The sequence below is a fragment of the Lutjanus erythropterus genome, chromosome 22 (genome assembly GCF_056507025.1).
Source record: "Lutjanus erythropterus isolate fLutEry1 chromosome 22, fLutEry1.hap2, whole genome shotgun sequence".
Taxonomy (NCBI): domain Eukaryota; kingdom Metazoa; phylum Chordata; class Actinopteri; order Lutjaniformes; family Lutjanidae; genus Lutjanus; species Lutjanus erythropterus.
In genome coordinates this window covers 25,377,199-25,402,166 of record NC_139338.1, presented here as the reverse complement: position 1 = coordinate 25,402,166, position 24,968 = coordinate 25,377,199, and the positions used below count along the sequence as shown (strand labels likewise).

Sequence of the window (24,968 nt, the reverse complement as noted above, 5' to 3'; positions counted from 1 at the left end):
GAAAAAGAGAAAAAAAATGTAGTAGCATGGTTTAATATTTTAATTCCTTTATGTTTCTCTGTGAAGATCTCTTCAGATGTTAAATGTCATGTTGTCGGGTCCAGACAAAGCCACAGTTCGAGGGTTTCTAGCTTCCATAGCGTGCCGTCTTTTTATTTTATATCAACTTTAAACAGACGGCAGCGATGATGAATTAAAGATTTTTTTTGGTTATGAATTTTCCAACTACGACAAACTTTGGCAAAGTCTCAAAACCTGCGACAAAAAAAAGAGCACCTTTGACTCAAACGCCACAATGGGTAGGTGGTGTTGCAGACCTCATCAGCCGCACGGCGACCCCGGCGGCGGCGTAATGGGTCCGTCTCCTTTGTGTTCCCCCGGTTTTGGGGCGCCCTTGTCAACATTGTCAGGCCCGGTGACAGGGCGGGATGACAGGGCTGTGATTGGGAGAGAATTACATGGTGTAAGACGAGCGCGAGTGTGCGCGAGTCAGAGAGAAAGAGACAAAAAAGTGGTAATAACAGGCTGTGTTAAAGGAAAAAAGACGAGTGGCGTTCACCCCCGTAGCCCCCTCATTAGAGCTGATCATGATAATCATGGCTGCTATTGATGCGCCGTGACCCTGACATCAGGAAAACGCGTGCTCCTCCCTCCGTCTGTGTGTGCATGTGTGTGCGCGAGCGGGGATTTTCTGTTTATGTTGTCCCACTGCGAATATCAGTGAAGTGTCTGTGCTGATTTATGTGGCCGAGCGGCAGCGGCAGCAGCGTGTCTGTCTTTCTGAGTAGAAGGAGTGACACTCTCCTCCGACAGCGTTGGTATTAAGCTAGAATTATCCTCGCTCTGAGCAGTCGTCTGCCACAATGGGCCGGGTAAACACTGCCAGTGTCCCTTGCTTTTATCAGGCGCACGGAAAAAAGCCTTAAACCATAACACAACGATATTGCAGTGGACAATGGCAAAATACCTTCATTTCCATTTGAAAACAAGCTGTCTGGCCCCAGGCGGACCTAAATTGCCGCAACCGTTTGTTAATGTTCCTCAGTTTTGCAATTTAAAAGTAATTACTTCGGGTCCGTATGAGGGAATGAGGTCTGGTAAATAGAGTTTGGTTATTGTCTTGGCTCTATTGCACCCCACTGTCTTAGATACACGCTGAGAAATAAAGGTTCCAACTAGAACCATAAAGGGTTCTTCAGCTTGTCCCCATAGGAGAACTCTTTTTTTGGTTCCTGGTTGAGCCTTTTTGTAAATATCCCACTTGGAACCCTTTTAGAGAGTTCTACCTACAACCCAGCATAGAAGGTTACATCGAGAATCATCTGAAAGGTTTCACCCAGAGTGAGAGGTTCTACAGAGAACCTTTCAATGGTGTAATTGCTCCACTCTGAACCATCTCTGGGGATTCTAACCAGAACTGTTCCGCCCACTAAAGGTGGTAACAAGAACCCACACAGGGGGTTCTTCTGGGAAACTTTTACATTCAAGGGGTTTTACCAAGAATACACTTGTGGGGTTCTACAGAAATCCTTGTCATATTCCAAGGGTTTTATCTAGAACTCATCTAGGGGGTTCTATTGAGAATCTTATTTTATTCCAAGTGGTTTAATTCCAAAGGTTTTATCTAGAACACGCTTAGTGGGTTCTGGTGGGAACATTTTTATATTCCAAAGGATTTATCTAGAAAACGCTCAGTGGGTTCTACAGGGAACCTTTTTATTTTACAAGGGTTTTATCAAGAACCCACTCAGGGAATGTTTTTATATCCCAAGGGTTTTATCTAGAACACACTCGGGGGTTCTACCAGGTTTAATGTTTCAAAGCTTTTATCTAGTGCCCACCCAAGGGGTTCTACAGAGAACCTTTCATATCCCAAGGATTTTATTTAGAAAACACTGAGGGGGGCTCCACTGGGAACACTGTTATATTCCAAGGGGATTTATCTAGAACACATACTGAGGTTCTATCAAGAACCTTTTTAGATTCCAAGGGTTTTATCGAGAACACAACCAGAGGATCTATTGAAAACCTTTTTATATTCTAAGATTTTATCAAGAACACACCCGGGGGCTTCTACCAAGAACCCTTTGTGGTACAAAGAACCCCTGATGAAAGGATTTCAATGGTCTCGGATAACCTCCTTCTTCTAAAAAGGGTTCTTTAGATGAAAAGTGTTCTTAATGGAACCCTTAGTCTGACAAAGAATCCCTTAACAAACCCTTTCTTCCAAAGATCGTTCTTCAGAAGCAGCTGGTTCTGGTTAGAACCTCAGCCTCACCAGGAAGAACCCTAGTAGAACCCGTATTTTTAAGAGCGTAGAGCATGACTGTGTGTGTGTGTGTTCTCGCCGCACGTACCCACATGTCAGGAGGAAAAAGGGAGGCAGGCCGGTCTGTCCGTGCGCTGATGGCCCTGTCACTGTCATATCCATTCTCATTACGCTGTGACATTCAGGTACACACTCACACACACTCACACACACACAAACACACACGCTCGCTGAATGTCAGGCCGTAATGAAAGTGGATATGAGCGAGACAGGTAATTCACTGTCGAACCTCTAAAGACGCGCGAGGAGAGCAGCGGGCTGGTTTCATTGTGTTGCATTTGTGTTGATTTGTGCTTTACGTTATTCACTCCCTTTATAAACACTCATTTAGCGCTCAGCTCCCCCTCGTGCAGCGTTCCCATCAACACTGATTTCTGTTTCCACCTTTCTTTTTTTCTTTTTTTTTTTTACCCCCCTCTCCATGTGACACCACAGGCCCCGCTCGCACATTATCCTGCCCTCGCTGCACGCTCACCCCCACCACGGCTGCACAAGCATTCAAGCGCGTGTTGACGACGAGAGCTTAAGTAGAGCATGAGAGAAAACAAGAGCAGTGTCTGTTTAAATAGTGAACAAACACATCTGTCAACTGTAGTGAAGAGAGGAGGCAGATACAGAGAGGACGACAGTGGAAAGAAAATATTAGATTAGATTAATCAGGGGCTGATGCTGCACGAGACGCCACGTAAGGATGGATGATCCCAGAGGTCATTTTGATTTTATACCACTTTTATTTTTATTTCTCTAAAAATGTCTGAATACAACTTTCTATTAGATATATACTGGTATGTAACCTCGGTTTCCAGATTTCCAGATAACATTCAGCTGTACTCAGTCTTTTATTAACGTGGTAATGTTCAGTTTTTGTTTTAAAGAGGTGTTGAGAGAGAGAGAGAGCTCTTGGGGGAACCTTTATGCAAACATAAGGTTCTCTGTAGAAACTCTCAAGACCCCTTTTCAGCAAATTAGCTGTAGTCCTTGAACCGGTTCCATTCCAGATACTTGGAGCCTTGGTGCTATCTAATGAACCAGCGTGTGTCAACCGGTTTTGAGCAGAACCATTGTAACACACCCACTGGGGTTCCCGAGGAAAATCTAATATTTTTTGGTTTCAGCTTGGAACCTTGGAACATTTCGAATTATAGACCATTTTATTTCTGGAACAATGTGCTTGAACCAGAACAGAGCTGGTTCCATGTTGGTGAGAAAGGCTAAATAGTAAATTGTGAAACTCAAGTGATGGCAAATAACAGGCAACAGCGAACAAGAAGGTTAGACGGTGCCTTCAAGGACCAAGAACTGGGTAGGGACATGTCCCCATCAACATCTAGATTCTGCTTAATTGCCCCAAGCAAAAAAAAAAAAAAGAATTAAAATCTAACGGCTGTTGTCCTTCAGTGTCTTGTCAATGTTTTAACGTAATTTGTTCCCATGTATGATGTAATCTTAGTCAGCCCTCCTCTGGCAGCAGCACTGCATCGCTCCGTGTCCCCTCGCGCTGTGCTCCACAGGCAGGAGACTTTTACTATGCTAATGGAGACATTCCCCATTAGTGAACCGACTCCCTACCAACTGTGACATGAAATATCCACCCTTGGGTGCCTTAGATCACGTAGTTGTTGTTCCAAGTATGTAAATTTTTTTATGCCTTTGACTCTGTGTGTGAGGTTTTCATAATGAAAGTGTTTCTGGGGACTTTAGGCTAAGACAAAGTGTAGAAAGACCTCAGCCTGAGCGTGCAAACTCCTGTACCTAACAGAGCCCCCTGCTTTCCTATTAGCAGCTGAGGATCACATGGTGTGACATTTAAATGCTATGTGTGAGTGGTAAATAAATGAGATGGAGAAGACTCAGAGTGCTTAAACTCTCTTGAAAGCTATGAGAGATTGATTTTTAAGGTAAACGGACCGCAGCTTATAAGTTCAGTTTGCGTGCGTGCGTTTGAGCATTTTGGGAAAGATGGGAAGTGATGTGTAAAGCTCTCTTCACGCTTGTCTCGGAGCGTTCGCTTCAGGGAGTGTAGGCGGGTTTATTAGCTGAGTGAACTCGTGGTTAAGTCGATCACAAGTCTCTAACTTCTGTCACAGACAAAAGTTGGACTTTTTCTGTGTGTGGACGGCGAGACAAGGACAAATCACAGCCTGGAGAAGGTGCTGAGGTGTGTTTTTCTATAGGCTGTAATTACATAATTATTCATTTGGATGCCATAATTATGGCAGGTGCTTATTGCCGTGTCTGCAGGATCATTTTGAGACCACAGGTTGTCATGACATCAGACGACACGGACCAACCTGTCAATCACAGGTGACACTTCTGTGGTTGGACAGTTTTAAAGAACAGTCAGCTTGGAAAGTGATGAAAACTTTACATTCTGAGAAATAAAGTAGAACCGTAAAGGGTTCTTAAGCTTGTCCCCACATGATAACCCTTTTTGGTTCCTGGTAGAACCTGTTATAAAGGGTCCACTTGGAACCCTTTCAGAGTTCTACCCAGAATACAACATAAAGAGTTATACATGACCATCTGTGACGTTCCTATGAGAGATTCCAACAAGAACCCTTTTATGGTACAGTGATTCCACAGTGAATCTGGGGTTTCTGTTTAGAACCGTTTCATCTTTTAAGGGTGCTAAAAAGGACCAACTCAGGAGGTTCTACCGGGGACCCTTTTATATTCCTAAGGTTTTGTCTAGAATGCCCCCTGAAGGGTTCTACTGAGAACTCTTTTGTGTTTCAAGGGTTTTATCTAGAGCCCACCCAGGGGTTCTTGATAGAACCTTTTATATAGAACCCATCCAGGGGGTAATACAGAGAGCCCTTTTATATTCCAAGGGTTTTATCTAGAACCCACATCAATGTATTACAGACAACCCTTTTATGTTCTTAGTATTTTTATCTAGGATCTATCAAGGGGGTTCTTTGAACTCTTGAATTCCAAATAGTGTTCTTTGGATGAAAAGAGTCCTAAATAGTCTTAGAAAGAACCCTTGAAGAACCCTTTCCTCAGAAGAAAATTGTTCTGGGTAGAACCTCAGCCCTTCAGGAAGAACCCTTTTGGGACCGCTTATTCTTTCTAAGCGTGTCCGATAGATGCTGTAAAGATATGTATGAAGTTATGGCATTTTTTTGTGTAGAAGATTTGTCAAACATTTTAAGAAACAGACAAAAATAACAGAAGGGAGTGTTTTCCCTGCAGAAACGTCTCCTGTGAGAACGGTTCCTGTGAGACTCAGAGCACTTTATTTTCTTTAGATGTGAAAGTTGTGCAACATGGGAGACTGCCTGCAGCTAAAAAACACTCTCCTGAAATAGTATAAAAAAAATAAATCGATGCTACGGCACCAGCATCGAGTTAATGACATGATATTTTCAAAATATAGGAAATCAGGGACCATTTAAGACAAAACAGTAACAACTTTTTTATGACTCCAAATTAGTATTCTTATGAATGGATAACATTAGCTGTCTGTTATAAATAAATTCAGCTTATTCTCATGTGTTAACAATCTACAAGGGTGTCATGAATTATTTCGGTGCCCATAGAGAGGTAAAGTCATCATGTTGCCCCCTGCTGTTTGTGCTCAAAAGTGGCCAATTCAAAACAAATCAGATGGTTTGCAGATTTAGTTTAACACAACATGTGGTCTAATTGCACCCAGCGGCAGGGTTTTCACAGACGCTATCAGCAACAAATACCTATAACCATTAGCTTGTCAAATATTGAAACGGACCAAAAAAAAAAGCTTCTTGGGCGGTGCGAACACATGACAGTCGGGATGCTAAATGTGTTGCTGTAGTTAATTTTAGAAAGTCTTATACTGTTGAGTTTTTGCAAAAAGAATTATCTAAAATGAGCTTTTCAGAAACTCAGAAAGCAGTTCCACGCTAAGCTAATTGCATTGGTTTTGGAGGATTTTTCTCAAAATCTTTCTCGCTTGCTTATTAAAGTTATAATACTTCTTATTTCATTCCTGGTTCATTTGGCAACACCTGTAGATCCTGGTTTTAAAAGCAAATTCAGTTTAACACTACATACAATACTCTTTTAACAGTTGTTTGTCAGGAATACAACAGAATAGTAGCTGGTTTACCTGTTTACAGTGCAGCCAAACAAACAAAAAGCCTTTTTCCATCAGAGTATGAGTACCAAGCAGGGTTTGACATTAACCATGTCCACAAAAAGTTCCTCTATTGTCACCAAATATTCCACGTAGTTACCATTAGCAGTAACTAGCTCTGCCACAGCTCCAGGAGAGTTAACAGTAAACAGTGGGGATAATAGCAATAGCGCGCTGCAGAGGTGATGTATTTTTGTAGGCCAAAAATGCTATCTGCAGAAGTCAAAGGCTAATGTTTTACTATAAACAAAAAAAAACAAAAACAAAAAACAGTCACGTGACTAGTGTTGGGCGTGATGATGACGATTCTTAGCAACCACCTTTTTTAAGACGTAAACATGTCAAAAATTAAAAGTGAGGTATTTACCAACATATTTCATGTTGTAAAACAAAGCATGCAAATCAGAAATACATATTTTTCTACTGGCCTGTAGTGCTATTTATCCATTCAGACTGTTTTGCTGTGAATTTTGGTGATATCAACCCTAGAGATGTCTGCCTTCTCTCCAATACAATGGGATTAAATGGTACCCGGCTCGTGGTGCTCAAATCAGCAAAAATACATTTAAAAAATTAAAAAGCTCAAAAACAATCTAGATTGATAAAAAGCACTACAGGCTAGAGGAAAATCTAACCAAAAACCCATTCAAAAACACACTGACTTTAAGAAAAGGGAACTGGAGGTGCAAAAATGCTAATGCATTTCCAGGTTCTATCACTCATTCCTGCAGCACTGTATTTATTAGTGGCGGACCCCACCACTGACAATGAAATCTACCATTAGAGATGTCATTACAGAATGTAAATAAGTTGAATGGCTATTGCAGAAATAACGTCCACCAAAAATAGTCTCAAAAATTCTGTTTGATTTCATGACAATCTGAAGCTTTATAACATTAAGAAGCATTTAATCCTTTTGGTTTTGTGAAAACTAAAAAAAAATCCCCCAATTTTGAAACAAATGGTTTTCCCTGGACAGTGATGTTGTTTCATCTCGCTCATGGCTGATTAGCACAATAGTCACACATTGTTTGATATATGAAAGTTCAAGCTGTTGCTAATCTATGATGAATTATTAAAAATCCCCCTACGGTAAAATCAATGATGATTTGTTTCTTTGAGTGAAACCAACAGATGGCACAAGCTGCTGGCTGTGCTACTTTCCCTCCGTGTGTTCTCATCATTTAAGGGCAAAGTTGACCAACCAGCCAATCGCCTCAGAAACTTTAAAGTGCAGCCCAGTTTTCAGGGCGAACCAGCAGCGGCAGCAGCGGCGAGCGTAGAGGCCCCCTCGCCCTCGGCCCTTCTCCCAGGGCAGGACTCTCATTCTGGGCTGCATTTCCCTGCGCTCACTGGGTGTCAGCTGGAGTAATGAGATATTTAGCAGAGAAGGATAGGGAGCTCCTGTCTCAAGGGGAATCGACTGCAGCGGCGCGGCCTCAGACTGACACTCTCCCTCCGAATGCAATTCTCCCATCGTCTCCTCTCCTTTATCTGTCGGCGGTCAGAATAAAGAGGGAAAATGACTGCTGGAGAGACGGAGTAAATATGGCCGAGCCGCCGTCAGACAGGAGACATGCTCATTCAGCTGATAAAGTCGAGCCCCGGCCCACAGAGGAGGGGTTGTCTGGTCGCACACACACACAGAAACACACACATAGAGGCATACAGGTACACTGTAAAAGAAAAAAAAATACCACCATCACCAAAATAGATATTGATGACTATTCGCTGTTACGAATTTAACTGTTTAAAAATTTACTAATCAATAGCCTGTTTTATCGATAGTCTAGAAATGGCAGTAATTGCATCTCATTTGACATTGTTTTGTCTCATGAAGCCATTTGCTGAATAAGGAAACTTAACCTTGAAGGCTGGGTTCAAACCAGATTAAATCATAGTTTAATTTTGAATTATGTTGCACCAACTATTAAACCATCTTAAATTAAGAAATACTACATTTACACCTCAGTTTAAACCTCAGTTTAGTTGTTACTCTAAACCTTGATTAACTTTATTTCTGTCCCACACAAACTTTAAACTCCAGTCAGCATGAGTAGTTAGGCTAACTAACTTTTTAGCTAGCAAACAAACTAGCTAGCAAACAAATATTATAAATTACAATCAGTCAAAACATCCACCCCTGTTTCTTTTTTTTTGTTGTTTCAGTGTCCAAAAAAAATTGATAAAAGTTAAATTCCTCCTTTCGCTCAATGACCCCTGTTGGTCCCCGGACCACAGTTTGAAAACCACTGAGTTATGATACTCAGAAATGCCATTGTTCAGTGTTTAAACTCTGAGATGAATATGTGTTGCGTTTGAGCACTACAGTTCCCATCATGCTTTGGCATATTCAAACTGAAAGTGTAATGTTGCCACTGAGTCTGAGTATTTTTTACCTGACGTTGTGTAAATTTTGGCAACTCTACTCCAGGGAAAGTTATGCAGCATTAAAAGTGTGATTTCTGGCACAAATCGCTCCATTCTGGCACCAGCAGTTAAATGAAGTTGACACTTGAACTTAAGATATTAAGTGCAGTCGACAGTTATGATGTCTGATAGTCCTGTTTGCTTTGCAATTATAATTCATATTCCAGCAGAGTTTCAGGACGGGCTCCTCGTCTATGCCTCGTCTATTTTGCTGTCGTGTTAGCTTTAATTTAGCATCAGTTAGCTGATGTAACTTACAGGTAAAGTCCAGGGATAGAAATTCAACGGAATATCAATCACTATGGTTATGTGTTTTCATGAAAGATTTTTGGAAGTGGAGTTATATGAGATACTTATCCAGTATATGCAATATTCATCTTACCATTAGACAGCCTTTTACTAAATTAATAATAATGCACCGATCTACACCCGCCAACTCCATTTCAAAATTGTCTTTTGGGCTAAATCTGGTCGTGGCCTCTATTATGCCCAAAAATGGACACTGAAAGTTGACTGTGTTTATTCCTTCTGATTTGGTCCCTAAGTGGGTCAAAAATAGACACTGAAATGTAGGTTTAGTCCATCTGATTCTATTCAAATTTAGCCCAGTTTTGGTAGAAAAAAAACAAACACCTGACACATTTATTTATTCTAAGTTCCAAATTCTAAGTTTACATTATAACAAAATTTTTTAACCAAATCTCAGTCAAAAAAGTAAGGATTTTAGCTAAATGTAAATGTGCAGGTTGATAAGGCTAAACAACATATACATTTTTTTAAAACATCACTCATATACACAAAACAATAACCCATAATGCATACAGGGTCAAAAAAATAAATCTTAAAGGTTAAATTAAATAAAAACAACTATTCAGTTCAAAATAAGGCTTACTCTCCAGCAACCTTAAATCAGCAGTTTCCTTATGGAAGTTTTGTATGGGGAAGCTTGCGGGAGTAGCGCCAACAGTTTTAAACAACAAAAAACAACAGAAATGCTAGCCAAAGCATTTTAATAACAATGCAGCTGTAATGCTAAATATCAGTACTAACTTATAACTCCACGTAGAAAACTTAAACACAACAATCCATTAAGAACATTGAACGTAACACTCAGTCTTTTATTTAGACGCCAAACAGTCAGTGACGTCCAATCATTGATTAAACTCTTATAAAGAGAAAGGCAATTTAATTCATATTATAGTTTTACTCTTTTTATGTTTAGGTGTAGTCTCTGTCATTTCACTTACACACACACACACACACACACACACACACACACACACACACACACACACACCTGTACAGAGACATTTTACCTTCACCCAGTTCCTCACTCTTGACATATATCTCAGCTCTGACTGTGTGCTGCGCTATCTGCAAAGTAGCCAAATCCCTCCTCTCCCCTGCCGAGTGCGGATCGTGCCTCAAACTAAATGTTTCAATCAAAAGGTTTTTATCCTCCTGTGGCAGATTGCCTTTGTTTCGAACGGATTTGCCCCTAGTTAGGCTTTGATTGCAGTGTGTGAGTAATGGTGTGGTGTGATAGATTATGACTTGTTTCAGCTTCACTGTGTTTCAGCCGTCGCTGCAACTTTCATCCCGAGCGTTATTTTGTGTTTTTTTTTTCTCTCTTTCTCTGTGCGTGTGAGACAGTTCATTCATCTCACACACACATGCACAAAATTCACACACACACACACACACACTGAGGAATAAAAATTCGGACAGTTACATACACGTCTTCTGATTGTCCAGATGTCTAAATCTTCCTCTTGCCCTCTCAGCCTCTCGTTCTGGTCATCTCAATCAATCTCTCTGTGTTTCTCTCGTACGCACACTAATACACACACACTCACTCACACACGCAGACACACACACATCAAGTCTCTCTTCATATGAGCTGATGAAATAGTTGGAGAACTCAGGAAATCTGTTTCTGGTGAAACCGTTCTGGACTCAGAGATAACTGAGCCCTTGTGGGGGAAAGAAGAAAGCCCACTGGCTTTAGAGTCAAGTTTCCTGTGTGACTCGTGTGTGTGTGTGTGTGTGTGTGTGTGTGTGTGTGTGTGTGTGTGTGTGTGCGTGCGTGCGTGCGTGTGTGTGCGTGTGTGTGTGTGTGTCCTGTGTCACTGAGTGTGTGTGTGTGTGTTAGTGTGCGAGTTATCATTTTAAAAGACTGTTTTAATTGTTTTTTTCTTTGCTGATGTTAAGTTTCTTAATGCAGAAGTGTGTGTTGATGTGTCTTCTGAGGTGTGTTTGTGTGTGTATTTGTGTGTGTGTGTTCTTCTCACAATCATCATTAAAAAAAAACCCTTAATTTTCTTGCTTTTATTATAATGCATTTGGTATAATAATGATTTTTATGTTTCAGTGTGTCTTCTACCTGCAATTATTGTATATTTTATTCATTTTAAGAAGTTTCTGCAAGTTATCTTTTATCTCTTCTTCTCTTTTTCTCATTCTTTCTCTTTATTTGCTGCCCTCCTCTTCTTGACTTCCCTTTCCTCTTGTCATCTCCTTTCATCTGTCCTCTTCTCTCTTCTTTCATCTATTCTTTCTTTTTTCCTATCATGTCTCTTTTCTCTCCCTCTTCCTCTCCTCTCTTTTTTCCCCCTTTTTTCCTTCTCTCCTCTCTCTCCTCTCCTCTTCTCTGTCTCCTCTCCCAACTGTTTTCATCTTTCATCTTTTCCTTTCCTCTTGTGTGTTCTTCCATCCTCTCCTCCATCTTGTCTCTTCTCCTTTCTTCCCTTTTCTTTTATGCTCATGTCTTCTTTTCTCTCCTCCTTCCTAACCTCTCCTCTCTTGTCTCATTTTCATCCTGCATCTTTTATTTCTTTCTTTTTCCTTTTCTCCTTTTCTTCTTGTTTTTCTCTTGTTTCCTCACTTCCATCCTTTCCTCCATCTTGTCTCCTCTCCTGCTTTCCTTTATCCTTTTGCCTCTTCCCTCATTTTTTCCATCTCTTCTCGTCTCCTCTCTTGTCTATTTTTTGTCTCCTTCATCCTCTCATTCCTTTCCTTCCCATCCCCTTTCTCCTTTTTAATCTTTCATCTCTTCTTCCCTCCCTTTTCTTTTATGCCTTTGTCTCTCCTCTCCTTTTTTTCATGTTCCTTCTTTCTTCTCCTCTCTCATCTTCTCTCCCATCTCATCTGTTCTTTTCTCATCTTCTTTTGGCTCTTTACTCCTTTCTCCTCCCCATCTTTCCCTCCTCTGTTCGCTCTTTTTTTAATCTTTCATCTTTCTTTCTCCTTTCCTCTTTTCTTTTCTTCTCCTTTTATTTCCTCTCTCATCCTTTCCTCCATATTGTCTCCTCTCCTTTCTCCACTTCTCTTTTATCCTTTTGCTTCTCCTTTTTTCTTTCTCTTCATCTCTCCTTTATCTTCTATTCTCGTCTCCTCTTTTTTTGTCCTCTGCTCCTCTTCCCTTTTCATCTTTGCTTCTCCTCTTTCTTTACTTTTTCTTTTCTCTCCTTTCCCTTATTTTCTCTGCCTTGTTTTGTAGATGGATGGACTGATAGATGTACTGTATTGATTCCAAATTAGAAAACTGTTAAATTTACATTTGTTCTCTCCTCTCTCCTCTCTCCTCTCTCCTCCTCCTCCTCTCCTGCAGGGCTGCTCGTCTCCCATCGTGGTGAAGTTCGCCGACACGCAGAAGGACAAGGAGCAGCGGCGTCTGCAGCAGCAGCTGGCGCAGCAGATGCAGCAGCTCAACAGTGCGACCACCTGGGGGAGCCTGACGGGCCTGGGCGGCCTCACCCCGCAGTATCTGGCTGTAAGGAGAGCCGCCGCGTCGCCCACCTCCACCATCACCTCCTCCACCACCCCTTACTGCAGCCCCGTGGCCAACGCCGCCGCAGTCAGTGCCCCAATCGAAAACATCCAGCTTGAAAAATCCCAAAATTACTCTCACTGGCCTCCTGTCTCTGCCTCCCTCCTGCCTTTTGTTCTGTAATTCCTCCTCCTGCCCTGTCACTGTTCCTCCGCTCCATCCTCCTCCTGGGACTGTAGCGTAGAGAGGAAATGAGGTCTCTGAGTGGGTTTCAGGCTGCCAGAAGACAATAATATATGTCAAATACGTTTTAAAAATTTAACGCCAGAGAGGAATGAAAGAATGCAGCTGATTTTCCTGTATTTCACTCTTATTTATACCGTGGAAAAATCAAAACCAATTCTCATGAAATTCTCAAAGCAAGGATGAATTTAGGAAGGTTTTTTTTTTATTATTTTTATTAAATATGAAAAGTATAAAGAGAGATAAAACACATGCACTGCAGGCTGATAAGAAATAGAAAACTGAAAATTGACCCTTTCAAAGTAATAATCAGGTTTGTTTTGCTTTTTATGTCAAGATCTTCATCTCCTAAAAATTACCTTTATCCACTATGCAGCATGAAATACTTTTTGGAGAGAACTGTAATCCTGCCCGGATTATTATTATTATTTTTTCTCATAATTGCAAGGAAATGTTTTTAATGAAAATACCCCTGAAGTTGCAGACTGATTGTGTTTTCCAGCTGTGATGTTCAGCCTTCTGGTTAAATTTAGACAACTCAAAGCACTAAGTTAAAGGGAAAATCCAACATTTTTCATGTGGATGACCAATCAGTGTTGAAGGTAAATGCTGTCAGTTAAGTCAAATTCTTCAGTGTGTACTAAATTTCTTAAGAAAGCTGCCAGCAGTGCCTACATATACCAGGATGCATTGTGCACGAGCTGCTGACAGCCACTCCCACAATACCGTGTATTGCTAGGCTAACCTAGCCTATAGCTTTTACTTTGATGGCCAAAGCACAGCATTACAATGTGACAAAATACTCCAATAATCCAATAATCTGAATTTTAGGCCTTAAAATGTCTTTACAATTGTGACAAGTCGTAAAATTGATTGGATTATCCAGTTAATGTTGCATTTTAAATGAGTTTTGGGGAAGAATTTTGTATTGATCGCACTGTAACAACTACAAAACGAAACTAACATGGACCCACTCCGCACCAACAACGTTAACACCTGTGCAATAAAGACACCCGTGAACCGTTTCAAACCATGAGTGTGACATCACAAATACTTTCATACTTTCTCTTGACGTGAAGGAGATCTTAAATTGCATTCCCCATGGCCTCGAAAAGTCTTAAATTTAACTGCAGAAACCCTGATGCAGAAAAAAAAAAGCGGGGGCGCATCCAATCTGAAAATCATGTGCATCATTTTGCTCTTGTTTCTGGGTTGAACGGCATGTTTTTTAGAAACGGTGTGCAATCATTTGCAAGAGGCTTTGAGTTACATTTTCTCTCATTTGGAGGGTTTGTCAAATTTGTTACCCAGCTGCAACGTCTATATAAACACGCCTGTATTAGAAGGCAGTGCTGTGCAGTGTGCATGTGTACACAGCAGGGTTTTTAACTCAGCAATGTTTTAATTTAAAGGTACAGTTGATAATCTTAATAACATATTAAAGGTCACATTCCCACTCAGTTTCATTACAGTGGTTGCCAGTTTGCTGAAAAAAAAAAAAAACTCAAACTCATAACGTTTTTTTTAGGAAAGATGATACTTTTGTTCCACAAACTCTGCAGATGTTTTTTTTTTATAAAAGTGTTATCATTAAAACCTTTAAATAAACATATTGCTGGGGCTGAGAACTCAGCTTCCTCGGACTGAACATCCACATAAAAAAGTGCTGAATTTTCCCTTTAAATGTGAGGAAAACTTGTGGTCTAAAGACAGGAACTATTTGCTTTTTTAATATTTAACTATACCCACAATCTTATCCTGACTTTGACCAAAGTGGAAATAAAGTCTCCACTGAACATATCCAAATAAATACTTGGCAACGCCATTTACTAGCATGTGAACATAATTTTGAAGACTCAGTTTTTGCAGACGTCCTCTCTGGACTTCAGTCTTGTGCTGTAAATCGCTTCTGTCCAATGAAAACCATCTCCAGATTTTTAAATGTTAACACAAACTGAAGGATCAAGTATTTTTTTTTATTGTTTAACAAAGGTCTCCTGTTTCTTAAGATGAATAAATCATTAAAAACCATTAGATGACCAGGAAGACGTTGCTAAAAACTGGGCTGTTTCTCTTAACTCATGAAAAATGTACATTTTGGAAATTCAGAGGGCAGCAAGAATTAAAACAGAAGTAGCAATTGTCCTCTCTTTAATTGTGGTAAATTCTTGTCTTTTTGTGAGATTAAACAAAAACAATATTTGTCTGGGGACGGAGTGGAACCCCTGGGACTCCGCTGATCCCCAATTTGCAGCGGAGGCTCGGCTGCACAGCATCTGAGACCCTCATCGGTTCATTTGTTAGATTGGGGCGACTTTTATTTTTTTATTTTAAAGTTCAGAAACCTCATTCTCTCCCTTTGTCTCTGCAGCTCTTTTACCTATTCAGAGCCTCAAACTCCACTAACCTTTACCTCTTTTCTAAATTAACAACCCAAACTTCCCTTCAAATACACGAAAAGTCTGGGGTTCGATTCTAAATTTGTTTGATCTTAAGTGCAATTAGCACCTGTCCTCCCAACGAGGGAAAATGGAGCTTAGACAAACATTCCTCCTTTACTGGATATTGATTTATTTTTGTGGGTGGAAAAAAAATTAGATAAAAAGTGTTTTGTGAATTGGGCTCCCAGATTTTTCTGCTCTTTCAATCCTCTTTCTCAGTCTTTTGAAAAGATTAAGCTCTATTCTGGAAGAAGAAGAAGAAGAAAAAAATCATACACACAATAGAAACAAGATGTTAATTTGCTGTTAATTCAAGTCTTTGAAGGATGAGTTTTTGACAGCATCAGTATTCCACTTTTGTTTTGGAATCTAATTAGTCGGCTAGATTAGAGCTTTCATGCTCAACTTGTCTGGAAGAATCATGGTGGAATACAAACAGTGTTTGCTTAGAGGAGAGATCAAACTATATTAGCAGCTCATTTACTCATCGAGCACTGAGGCAAAAACCACATTGCTAACCCCGCTCATCATGACTTTAGCTTCAGTGTAGCATTGTGCAGACATGTTTTAAGCTCTCCGTCTCCACGCGACTCACTTTCTTGTGTCTCTTTCTTTTCTTTCTGTCTTGCCATCAGTTGCTTCAGCAGGCAACCTCCTCCGGTAACCTCGGAGCCTTCAGCGGGATCCAGCAGATGGCCGGTGAGTCAAAAATCAGTTGATAAACTCCCCTGAAACCACGCTACATACGACGGCATTGGACTCTTTGTTGCGCCGCTCTGTTATTTATTTATTTTTTTTCTCCACCGACTTCTAAAAGAGGACCAAAGAGCATAACAGATGAACTCGCGTGGCGGAGTAAAGAGAGATCTTTGCCCTGAAGATTTATTAACTGTTGCTAAGAATTGTCTTGATCTTTTAATGAGGCCAGACAAGAGTTGTGCCCTGGGCGTGTAACAGTAGCACCGCGCGGCTTTGCAAGGGATGGATGAATCACAGAAAGGAGGGAAGGAAAAGAAAAAAGAAAGGGGGAGTGGAGAAGATTGTTTTAAAGTGGGCTCCTTCGGTGGAGATGTTGCACTGCGGGCTGGCGCCATCTACTGCTCTCTGACTGTGGAGGGTCTCTGTGATCTGTCATCTGCACCTCCGTATTTTCTGTCAAGAGTATCTGCAGGTTCAAGGCAAACTTGAGCCGACAAGATGTGAGTCTGAAGCACTTTAACCCCCTGTGGTACGGTTAGAATACTTAAAAAAAAAAAGACGCAGGAACCAAACAGTAGTGTTTTAATTTGTCACATGACTCTCTGGAGGCCATGTTGGATCTGCTCAGAAATGGTCTGAAAATGTCATTTTAGAATCTGGAAACAAAGTTTAATTTTTAATTATTCATTAACTGTGAAAATGTAAATGTTGGACCATTACACACTCTTAGAAAGAAAGGTGCTAACAAGAATGATGTAGGGTTCTACTCCACATAGGAGAACCCTTTTGGTTGCTGGAAGAACCTTCTATGAAGCTTCCACTTGGTACTCATTCAGAGAGCCAACATAAAGATTTATACCTAGAACCATCTGTGAAAGGTTTCACCCAGAACCCCCTGTGAGAGGGTGTACAGAGAACCCTTCTATGATGCAATGGTTCCACCCAGAACCCTGTCAAGGGGTTATATCCAGAACCTTTCCACACTCTAAGGGTGCTAATAACCCTAACCCTTTTTATATTTCGTTATATTTAATCTAGAACTCGTCTGGGGGTTCTACCAGAAATCCTTTTTGTATTACAAAGGTTTTATCTAGAACCCACCCAGGGGCATTTAACAAGAACCTTTTAATATCCCAAGAGTTTTATCTAGAAGTCACTCAAGGTTCTGGCAGGCATCCTTTTATAGTCCAAGGGTTTTATCTGGAACCCACTCGTGGGGTTCTACTGAGAACCTTTTTATATCTCAAGAGTTTTATCAAGAACCCACACAGGGTTTCTACCAAGAGCCCTTTTTATATTTCAAGGGTTTTATCTGAAACCCATCTCGGGGTTATACCAAGAACTCTTGTTATATTAGAAGGGTTTTTTCCAGAACCCACTCAGGGGCTTCTACGGAGAACCTTTTTATCTCCCAAGAGTTTTGTCTAGAACTAACTCGGGGTTCTACCAAGCATCCTTATATATCCTAAGGGTTTTATCTAGAACCCACCCAGGGATTCTACTGAGAACCCCTTTATATTCCAGGAGTTGTATCTCAAACCCAATAAGGGAGTTCTACTGACAACCTTTTTATATTCAAGAATTTTGTCTAGAACCCACTCAGGAGGTTCTCCAGAGAAACCGTTCATATTATGGTACAAGGAACAGTATAGTAACAGTATTTTTTATCACCTGACGTCATGATTCGTACCACGGAGGGTTAAAGCAGAAAATACAGAAATAAAGCTAATAAAATCTGCATATTTTGGAATAATGCAGCTTAGTGAAAGTTTCCAAACTCTAAATGGGTTGAATGAGGAAAAGGACATGAGGAAATAGGAAATAAAGTGCTAAGGGACAGTCCAATTCTCCAAAGTGAAGCTGACGCAATAAAAAATGCATATTGTATTAACCCAGTTCTGTATTAATCTAAGCCTTGAGCGTGCCAAGAAGCCTCCTATTAAATGTTGAACAAGATAAAATCTCTGTCTTTAAGAAATATAATTTTTTAGGGCTTTAAATTTGGGTTATTTAAGACTTTCAGGGACCCGTGGATACTCGCTCCTCATCATCTCTCTTTCCATTAAACTCCTCTCTTTCTCGCCTCTCCTTTCTATTTATTTTAAGCCTCTTTTTGCAGATACTCTTGCACCTCCCACCCTCCGCAATCGCAGTTTCTTCATCTCACCTTTCCGCCTCCCTCCAGCCTTCACACTCTGTCTGTTCTACCCTCCTCCTCCTCCTCTCCTCTTCTTCTTCTATCCTTCTGTGAGTTTCTTAGCAAGGTGTCAGCTCTTAATTGTAGGCTGTTTAGTCGGTCGACGCCGGGAAAACAGGAGAAAGAAATTGCTGAGAAACAATAACAGCTCTGAGTGTGATGGGAGTTTTTAAAGTGGTGAGCCCTGGTGTCTTGTATCCTCCACTCTGAGAAATAAAGATCCGAACTAGAACCATAAAGGGTTCTTTGTCTTGTCTCCAGAGGTTCCACTTGAAACCTTTTCAGAGAGTTCTACCTCAGACATTTTCAGAGTTCAAAGCCAACATGAAGGGTTGTACATAGGACCATCTGTGAAAGGTTTCATCCAGAACCCTCTATAAGAGGTTCTACAGAGAACATCTGCAGTTTACTGGTTCCACCTAGAACACCCTTACACCAATTTAGCTCTCGTTCTTGAACCAGGTCAATTCAAGAGTCTTGGAACCTTGGTGTGATCTGACAGACTAGTTCATGTTTTCACCAGTTTGAGTGGAACCATTGTATATGGAACATGACACGCCCACTTTGGTTGCCAAGGAAACCCTGCCAATTTATTTTTGGTGGAAATGTTCTGAACTGTTCAAAAATAGGTGCATAAACCAGAATGGGGCTGGTTCCATGTTGCTGGAAATGGCCTATTGGAGGGTTCTGTCCAGAACTTTTCCACCATCTAAGAGTGCAAACAAGAACCCACCACATGGGTTCTACAGAGAACCCTTTTATATATTACAAGGATTTTATCTGGATCCCACCTGAGGGTTCTGATGAGAGCCATCTTTTATTGCAAGGGTTTAATCTAGAACCCACCCAGGGCGTTCTACAGAGAGCCCTATTATATCACAATACAAAGAACCCTTAACTTTGATCCTAAGTCTTAAGAGGCCTATTTGAGGGTTCTTGAGATGGATAAACCAGAACGGGGCTGGTTCCATGTTGTTGTAAATGGCCCCTTTGTGGGTTCTATCCATAACCTTTCCACCTTTTAAGGGTGCTTATGAGAATCCATCAAGTGGGTAAAATAAAGTTTTAGAAGAACCCATCCAGTGGACTCTACAGAGAACCCTTTTATATTCCAAAGGTTTTATCTAGAACCCACCCAGGGGGTCCTGATGCAATTGGTTCTGATTATCTAGCACCTACTGAGAACCCTTTTATATTATGGTCCAAAGAACCCTTGACAAAATAATTCTTCAATAATTTCAACAATCTTTGAAGAACTCTTTCTTCCAGAATCGGCTCTCAATGGAACCCTTGGTCCTAAAAACAGCCTTCTCAAAAAATGGGTCCTTTAAAAGCAAATGGTTCTGGGTAGAACGTCAGCCTTTTACAGGAAGAACCATTGTGGAACCTTTATTTCTAAGAGTGTGTATCTTTGTGGTCGTGTTCCCTCGAGTTACGACGCTTTGCAATCTCCCTGTGGCTGATTTAAATTTTTTTTTTTTTCTGCTCACTCTGCTGTCGAGCTCAAACACACATTTCCTTACAAACACACTCTCTCGCTCGGATAAATAGGCTCTGGGATTTGGAAGCGAGGGTGAGTAACGGTGTCTGAATCTGGAGATCTGTTGGTCCTCCATCTGCGAGAGAGGAGGGAGCGCGAGCGAGCATTAGTGATTGGCAGGAGATGTGACACAGCTGAATGACATCTGGTCCCAGTCTTTAACACGAGGAGCTGCAGAGCTGAGAGGCTTCAATTACACCAATGAGCATTCAATTAGACGCAGCCAACGCCAGCCTGGTGCAGCCCGGCTCTGCCATACAGGCTGCACACACACACACACACACACACACACACACACACACACACACACACACACACAAGCGTCCTCGCACACATATGTACTCACAGTCGCTCCACACACTCACGTACCATCTGCACAGCCCGGATACTCCGGCTCTGATGTGGGGAGTAGATTGTATTTGTCTCATACTGTCTCTCTTTCTCTCTCGGCTCGACTTTATTCCCCTCTAACCCAGTTATTTTTATCTCCTGCCTGCTCCTTCTCTCCTTATAACTGTCTTGAAAATGTATGTTCAATGAGGGAGATAACCTTTGACAAATCCAAGTAAGAATTGGTTTAGAGCTGCTTTGAGGAAGAGGGGGGAAAAGAGGTGGTAGAGAGGGAGAGAGAGAGAGAGAGAGACGCTGTGGAGTCGTCCTCAGCTTGAAGAGAGGAAAGGGAAGCGACTGGAAAAATAGACAACAGGGAAAAGAAGAGGGTGAGGAAAAGGTAGAAGCGGCAGGTAAAAGGGGAAATGGGAAAAGGCAAGTAATGCAGTGGGAATTTGGAGAGAGGAAAGAAGAAATAGGGAGAAAGAAGGGAAGAGAGGAAAGGAAGAGGAAAGGAAAGGAAATCAAGAAAGCATGGGTGCAAATGAAATTAAATGAGGTAGAATGAGGCATGTGAGGTGTGAATAAACAAAGGGAGGAAAGGAAATAACTAAAAAGGAAAGAAAAGAATGTGAGAAATTAAAGAACAAAAGAAAGTCAAAGTGGTTGAGAGAAAAAGGGGGTAAATGAGGGAAGGAAACGGCCAGCAAATAAAATGAGAATATATAAAAGGAAGAAAAACAAGCATTAAAAAGGCCAAGATGCAAAGGAAAGGAAATAAAGGAGGAAAGAAAAAGAAGGGAAAGTGTAGGGAAGCCAGGGAGAGAGAAGACAGGAAATAAGAAATTGGTAATATGAAGGAGGGGGGGCATAACAGTTGAAAAGGGCAGGAAAAGAACACCAGAGCAAATGAAAGGAATAAGGAGGAAATGAAAGTGGAAAAAGATGATGGAAAGGGCATGACGGGTAAGGTAAGGAAAGAGGAAAAGGCAGGGAAGATATAGGGAATAGGAAGGATTCCCAGGAACAGGAAGAAGGAAGAAAGAGGAGAAGGAAAGCAAAAAGACCAGGAAGAGATAAATAAAAAGGATAAAAGGGAAGCAGAAAAAGAGGAGGAACAGCTTGGAAAGGAAATAGCAAGGTTCCAATACCATTTCTTTCTTTCCTGATGTCAAGTCCATGTGATATAAGTGCATTTAAGATCTGTACAGCCTACTACTAACCATGTATGGATGTCATTTGACTGCTATAACTGTTGTACGGCCTGGCGTAGGTTAAAACACCGTGCATTCCAGTTTTGGGCCAATAATTCACATGATATCGGATCGGGGCATGGACCTGCTGTACTGAAGGCAGCAACATAATTTAGCTATCTTGCAAAAAAAAAAATCAAACAATGCACAGACAGTTTAGTGATAATCCCCGCAGTTTTGGTCTTGAAATAAAATCCAGAGTGGTCTTTGTTTGAGGCTGAGACGAGACAGAATAAAAATGCGGTCGATTCTGAGACAAGACAGAGACCTTCAAAAAGGGGTCTTGAGATTGATCGGTCTGAAGACAAAGACCAATCTCGAGCACTAAAACACGAGGTATTGGCATTGGAACAGCCCTAGAAGGAATATGGGAATAGGTGAGGCAGAAAGGAAAGAAATAGAGGCAAAAGATGAGGAAATTGGCAATGAAAGCGAAAGAAAAGGGCAACCAAGGTGAGGTGATGGAAGTGAGTACAACATAAAGGCTCTACAATGACTATTTGTTTACATCGTACACATACTGAAATGGTATTATCCCTAAAAGCTTTGTGTGGGCAGATCTGAGCCTCTGTGGTCAAACTCGTCTCAGCAGCCACTTTCCGAGCCCACAGAGGGAGAAAGGGCAGCGAAATAAAAATCTCCTTTATATTATAATAAAGAGCCATGAAGGAGAGCTCTTAAAAACAGCCTTCTCCTCTCTGAGTCTGCATGAACCAGCGGCACTGAAAACGGCCTCTCGTCTCGCTCACGTGGTGCATTTTCTGCCTCTGAAGGGAAAAAAAAAAAAGCAAAACGCTGTCTGAATTAGTGCGAGATGTGAGCGTGCATTCACAGAGCGACGGCGGCTGTTTTTATTCCCACCTTGCGTAGGAATCGAAATCCATTTTGGCTTCGGATGCATCACAGAAAATTGGGGAAAATCGCTTTTGAAAAGATTGGTTTTGGCTTCGTAAGTGAGCACAGATGAGTTAAAAAAAAAAAAAAAAAACAGTCACACGCACACACACACACACACACACACTTAATTTTTCCACACACGCTTCCTGCTTCAGCGGCTCGTCACGACTTCCTTGACAAAAAAGAACATTTAAACTGGCAGTGGAGGGTTTTTTCTTTTCTTCTATATTTAATTAACCAATCAGAACTGTGAATCCCAGCGATGAATCCAGCCATCTGTTGTCATTGGCTGCGTTCAGTTTTGCTTGTCTGGGTGAAGGATATCTCTGTTTGGACGTTGCAACCTCGAACCGTTCGCCACGGTGTCAAACAGGACGGATCTTCCTCTTCTTCTTCATGGTGTCTTGTTCGTGTGTGTCTATTTGTATGTGTGCGTGCGAGCGTGTGAGTGTGTGCGTGTGTATTTCCATGGTACTGTATATACATCCAGACTGTATATACGACACATACACCTCACATTGACAGTGTCCACCCTTTAACTTTGACTCTAACATGCTCATGAGTCGGAGGAAGCCTCTTCTCCGTGGTAAGGAACAACTTCTGCTCTGGTGACTGATTCTGTTTGCTTTATGAGGCCTCATAATGTTCACACACTTCTGCACACAAACACACACATATTCATGGAGCGAGGTGAAAGGTTGAGTTGTACTCACAGAAGGTGTTTTATAGCCTTTGCTTTGCCATCATTTGGGTGTTGGCATGTAGTCATTAATTATGCTTAAGTACAGGCCCATATGCTAATGCCAGCAAGCAGATTAACAATGAGGAGGAGAGTTCAGCCTGCAGGTGTCCTGAACTGCAGTGCAGCCGCTGAACAGGACAGAGTTTAATATTTAGTGAAAAGCTAAAAGTCTCAATCATGTGCCAGTGTGGTTAGAGCCTGACTGATATCGACAGGAGGCTGCTTATTACGACTTTTGGCTCTTATTCTCCTTTATTAAAGTGAAAAATAGACTGTCTTTGTTCTAATTGTGTTATATTACAGATATTAAAGGCTTAATTTAGAGTAATGTTTGCTGTTCAAAATTAACTGTTATCTTGTCATTTTTTTATAGCAAGGTTTATTGTCAAACGGTAAAATATCCTGAGTTTTTTGGGGGGTTTAAGTGCGTGAAGGGAAGGGATAGTAGGCGGAAAAAGAGGAGGGAAACACAGGTAAGAAATGAGGAATGGGAAAGGAAGGGAAAGACGATTGGTTCAGTGAAATGTTTTTCATTATCCAGGCCACACTCACTCCCAAGGCGTCAAATAAGACAGTAGCCCTCTAAGGTTATGTTTTGATGTGCCATTGAAGTGTGGTGATGTAGTATAAAGACCAAGACAATCAGCGCATTGAGGATGGACGGCTCAAAAAACACACTTTTACATAGAACCAAACCAAAAGTCAGTGTTTATTTCTAGTTAGCTAGCGTGCATAAGTTGTGTAACATAATGTGAGTTATGTTGCATACATGAACTTACACAACAAGCATAGTTACTCAAACCCAAACCATGATATTTTCCTTTTAGGTTTCATGCCTAAACCTGACCAAGTAGTTTGTGTGCTTTTATTTTGAAAGCCTGCCTGGATTTTGTATATTTATTACTGCTAACTTGACTGAGAAGTCCTGCACCCTAAACTTCCTAAACCAAATTAAGTGCTTTTCTTACCTGGACCTACCCAAGCAGGTTTAGAGCCTTTATTTTGAAAATCTACCCAGATTTTCCATAATGATTATTGCTAACTTGGGCCTGCACGTGCAAAACTAATGCTAGCGCCATTTACCAAGTTGCCATAATTGACAGTTTCTTTTTAACCTATATAACATATTATTTACATTACACATGTAAGTTATGTTACACATATAAGTTATGTAACACACAAACTCAAACTATGATCTTTACCTGAACCCAACCTAAGTAGCTCTGTTGTCTAAACTTAGCCAAGTATTTTTTTGTGCCTTTACTTTTTTAAATATTAATTATTGCTAACTCGACCACGTGCAAAACTGATGCTAGAGGGGTACCTATAGCGTCATGTTTGAAGCATAGGGCTACTGACCAGCTGTGTTATTTGACAAGTTGGGAGTGAGAATGTGTTACATGATCCGATTTTTTTTTTTTTTTTCATTTTATTTTGTAGTTTATTTGTCAGGGGTTGCATTCATTGATCATCAGAAAATAAATAACTGTAAATTAACCAGATTTAGCCCTAAAAAGCTCAATTTCCTCAGTTATCCCAGGGCAGATGTCAAAAAGACACCCTAAGGGCACCTTTTCGTACTGTTAAATTTTTATATCGGCCTCAGAGGTCCCATATCAGTCAGGCTCTAATCATGGTTTTTATTGACCAATTAGATTTTCATTTATATAAGGCACAACTTAGCTCAGAAAAGAAGGAGCTGTAGTCAAATCTCAAGTGGTATGGCTTAGATTACAAGACTGGGAAGGTTAGTTTCCTCCTATATTTTTTCGATCGTTCTCCACTGAGCTTTCCTCTCGTGCTGCTTACACAGAAAAATATAGGTTTAACTAAATCAGAGAGATTATTTCTGCCTCAGAGAAATGCATCAAACCTAAACACTACAACAGCTGCTTTAACTGATTTAAACACTTGTGGGACTTATTAGCGAGATCAGCTGCTGTAGTGTTTGCCTTCACACACTGCAGGCTCTGCACAGTGG

General features: G+C 40.9%; 1 protein-coding gene across 12 annotated transcripts in view; it reads left to right on the top strand.

Moving 5' to 3' along the window:
• celf2 (cugbp, Elav-like family member 2) overlaps positions 1–24,968 on the top strand; it is a 281,076-nt gene that overhangs the window by 235,761 nt on the left and 20,347 nt on the right. For 7 of the 12 annotated variants that reach the window (XM_084710971.1, XM_084710980.1, XM_084710979.1 and 4 more), the window contains 2 exons: positions 12,487–12,732; positions 15,965–16,028. In XM_084710971.1, the coding sequence (XP_084567097.1) occupies positions 12,487–12,732; positions 15,965–16,028 (310 nt within the window). The remainder of the gene's footprint in view (positions 1–12,486; positions 12,733–15,964; positions 16,029–24,968) is intronic. The other 5 variants (XM_084710983.1, XM_084710982.1, XM_084710981.1 and 2 more) reach the window with 1 other exon arrangement.